The sequence below is a fragment of the Wasmannia auropunctata genome, unplaced genomic scaffold, assembly GCF_000956235.1.
Source record: "Wasmannia auropunctata unplaced genomic scaffold, wasmannia.A_1.0 LD336026.1, whole genome shotgun sequence".
NCBI lineage: Eukaryota > Metazoa > Arthropoda > Insecta > Hymenoptera > Formicidae > Wasmannia > Wasmannia auropunctata.
In genome coordinates, this window is record NW_012026864.1 from 1303841 (window position 1) to 1308030 (window position 4190).

The 4190-nt window shown below is 32.6% G+C and overlaps 1 protein-coding gene across 1 annotated transcript in view; it reads right to left on the reverse strand.

The window, feature by feature from the left end:
* LOC105452897 (L-xylulose reductase-like) overlaps nt 1-3967 on the reverse strand; it is an 8374-nt gene extending 4407 nt beyond the window's left edge. The window contains exons 1-6 of the mRNA XM_011694449.1: nt 3894-3967; nt 3256-3572; nt 2946-3150; nt 2676-2818; nt 515-611; nt 9-243 (exon numbers count right to left, since the gene is read on the reverse strand). Of these exons, the coding sequence (XP_011692751.1) occupies nt 9-243; nt 515-611; nt 2676-2818; nt 2946-3150; nt 3256-3572 (997 nt within the window). The 5' untranslated portion in view covers nt 3894-3967. The remainder of the gene's footprint in view (nt 1-8; nt 244-514; nt 612-2675; nt 2819-2945; nt 3151-3255; nt 3573-3893) is intronic.
* Nucleotides 3968-4190: the final 223 nt, after the last annotated feature.

Consider the following 4190-nt stretch of genomic DNA (forward strand, 5'->3'; position numbering starts at 1 on the left):
TAATTTGCCGTAGTGCCTGATCGTCGAATCAATAATATTTTTCACATCGCTCTCATTAGTTAGCTCTCCCGTTACGATGAACGGCTTATTTTGGCCACATTGTTCGGCTACCTTGTCTAAATTCTTTTTATCGCGGCCGGTTATCGATAGTGTCGCACCAAGATTAGCTAGATGAATAGCAGTTGCAGCTCCAATTCCCGAACTGGCTCCTGTTATCAGAACAACTTTTCCCGCGAAAGACATCTATAAGAGAAATAAAAGTTCTTTACAAGCGTGGTGTTTCGTGTCATTTTTTATTGCACATGATGTATCATCTTATCTTTGTTATTCACTTATAAACAAGAATAAAATGATACATCATGCGCATCATGCCTGAAACGGAACACACCTCAGTATTGTAGCTTAATTAATTGTTGCAACGTACATGCATTGTATATACATATTAGAAATAAGGCCGGTTATTGTGTCGAATTATGCAAAATGTGGTTTGCTTCCAAATATATAATGTACTTACCGTGATAGTACAAAGATACTGAATGATAACCGCGCGAAAAATTGTAAACTGAAGTGATAACGACCGCGATATCGCGTTCGTAACAGTTGGATGTTCTCTGCAACGCAGACGTAATCGACTCGGATACTTATATCAACGAATACGATTTATGATTAGTGACTTGGCACATTATATATACTTATAAGATTTGACGTATTCTTCTTTTTATAGACGGTGATGTGTGTCTGCTCATAAACATTTAAGAGATATAATAGAACGTTCTTCACACTGTTTGTAACTTCACTACCATATTTTACCTATATATGCCACGTCTCCTGAGATAGTAATTATATTATAATTCTAATGTTCTTATTATGTAGCTGTTATGTATTTCTTTTAAAACGGTTTTATGGTTTTGGAACAAAAAACAACAAATATGTAGAAATAAGGCACGCCGATTATCGTTTATACAAAATGTGGTTTGTCCAAATATATTATATAATCTGCACTTACAGTGATAGTATAAAAGATATTAAATGATAACCGCAAAACTCATAAATTAAAGTGATAAATATATACTGCGATATCACTTTCGTAACAGCTATAAGGTACCCTCTGCAACGCGTAAGTGAACAGGACACCAGGACAAATATTATACAAAAAAACATTATTATTTGGCACTTTATATTCTTATAATTAAGATATGTCCAATTCTTTTCTAATATTCAGGAACGATACGAAAAGGGGAAAGACAATAAGAATTACTAGAAACTAAAAATTGATATATGTATGTCTGCTAGCTTTCTATAAATGCGCTCTTAAATGCGGCCAAGTTGCGGCCAACATTTTTGTCTCTTTTTCAATTAATGCAATTTTATTCCATTATTAACTAATGAATAAAACGTCAATCTTCAATTATTAATTAAATAAGAATTATTTAAAAAAGGAAGAGAAAAGTTATTCTTGACATTACTGAAGAGAAGCGGGCTACGATTAGATTTTGGCATATTGTGGAAATATTTAATAGATCATTTTATTAAATTTGCAAAACTGCTACAAATGGAAAGTAGTACACCTCATATTTTACATAAAAGATAAAACAGTGCGAAGTTTATGTATTTTATATTATTATAATATGGTCAATTCTAAGGAGATAATATTTAGTAAATTAACACTATACATTTTATTTCAATTAAAAATTACTATCTTTATTTTTTTCCCCAGCGTTTGAAATTTAACGGTTAGTCAATTTGTAGCGTAAGGTAAATAACCGCGTATTACCGATTGTATAATAACTTTTGGCCGAATTTTTTTATCGCAGATCTGTAATATTCACTCCCGAACGTTCAACACGACGGTCACCGAATTCTTTCTCAAACCAGTGCTTAAGTACATTATATTTTCTATTGACTGAACAAGATTTAAATTTTCCTACTTTAATATAAAATTCTCTAGTCTTTTTCCACAATACGAGCATTGTAAAATTAAAGGAAGATAATAAAATTCACTTATTGCATTTTTTGCAATGAATACTATTGTTTATTTAAATCGGAATTGTTATTCAAATTCTCTCTATGCTATAAACAAATTTTTATTTTATTTTTTCCTTTTGCAAATACAAGGATAGAAGTATCTTATTTCATAGAAATAACATAACAAACATAACAATTACGATCAACATATATGAATCTAAAATATTTTCTCAATATGTTTTTTTAGAACTAATAGAATAGAATATAAATGTTGTTCATAAAATGTAGCGTCTTGTTAATATAAGTATGACATATGATATAGTTTACATGTGTATGTTATCGTCAAAATCCATAATCCATTAAAACACGAATTTACTAGTTAAAACTAGAATGGTTAATTAGACGAAAGAATTGTAAACTAATGTGGGCAGTACAATTATAGACCTCATTTCGTCCTGTAAATGGGGAGGGGGAGTTGGACCTCGCTACGTGAAAAATTAAAATAAAAATAAAAATGTGAAACTGTATAATTATATGTAGACTTCGTTTAAACAAAATTTAAAACTAGTTTTAACTAGTGAAATCAGGTTTTAACGATTATGGGTTTTGACGATAACATGAAATATATAACGTACATCATTTGTACAGACGAGCTAAGATATTTAGCGAGGACACATAACGTGTTTACCTCCATCCACAGGTAATGTCACCCCTCTGCTATGGAGCCCGCATCGTCGCTCGCTAGAAATGCAATGGTCCTTGCAACTTCGAAAGAGTCTGTTCTTCTTAGAGCATGCGTGATTTTGTTATGCTCGACAAAACTCTTAATCTGATCTTCGCTCATTCCACTCCGCTGAAAGATGTTTGTTACAATTATACCAAGATTCACGGCATTCACGCGCATCTAGTGCATTTTAGAAATAATAATTACGACGTGAAACAATACTTAAAAATGATATAGACGTTATCTTTACACGCACCTGTTGGGGTCCCAATTCTAAAGCGATGCAACGCGTAAATTCATCCACGGCCGCCTTACTCATACAGTATGACAAAGTATTTGATGGCAGAACTCGTAATCCAGCCATGCTAAAAACGTTTACAATGTTGCCTTTTGTTTTGATCAAGTGTGGCACCGCCAGTGTTGTTAATTGATACATCGAGCGAACACTTACGTTGAAAATACTAAAAACAATACGTTTTCGTGATATCAACGTATCCTCGAAATAGAATGAGATATTGTAATTTATCAATTCCCAAAGACATTTATATTATTAGCTCATCACATACTCATCGTACTGCTTCAAACTTGTAGTCTCTATACCATCCATTTCCAAATTTCCAGTGTTGTTAACTAAAACATCTAGTTTGCCGTAGTGCCTGATCGTCGAGTCGATAATATTTTTCACATCGCTCTCATTAGTTAGCTCTCCCGTTACGATAAACGGCTTATTTTGGCCACATTGTTCGACTATCTTGTCTAAACTCTCTTTATTGCGATCGGTTATCGATAGTCTTGCACCAAGATTAGCTAGATGAACAGCAGTTGCAGCTCCAATTTCTGAACTGGCCCCTGTTATCAGAACAACTTTTCCCGCGAGAGACATCTAAAAGAAATAAAACGTTCTTCATAGTGTAGTATAACTTCACTTCCATATGCTATGTACGTATATATGCTACGTCTCCTGAGACAGTAATTATATTATAATTCTAATGTTACTATTATGTAGCTGTTATGTATTTCTTTTAAAACGATTTTATATTTTTGGAAGAAAAAACAACAAATATGTAGAAATAAGGCACGCCGATTATCGTTCATACAAAATGTGGTTTGTCCAAATATATTATATAATCTGCACTTATATGATATTATAAAAGATATTGAACAATAACCGCAAAACTTATAAATCAAAGCGATAAATATATACCGCGATATCACTTTCGTAACAGCTATAAGATACCCTCTGCAACGCGGAAGTGAACAGGACACTAAGCCAAACAATATATACATATGGTTATTAATGGTTAAGTGATGACTTGGCACTTCATATTCTTATAATTAAGATATGTCCCACTCTTTTAATATTCAAGGACGAAACGAATAGGGAAAAGACAATAAGAATTACTAGAAACTAAAAATTGAAATATGTATGTCTGCTAGCTTTCTATAAATGCGCTCTTGAATGCGGTCAAGTTGCGGCCAACATTTTGGTCTCTTTTTCAAT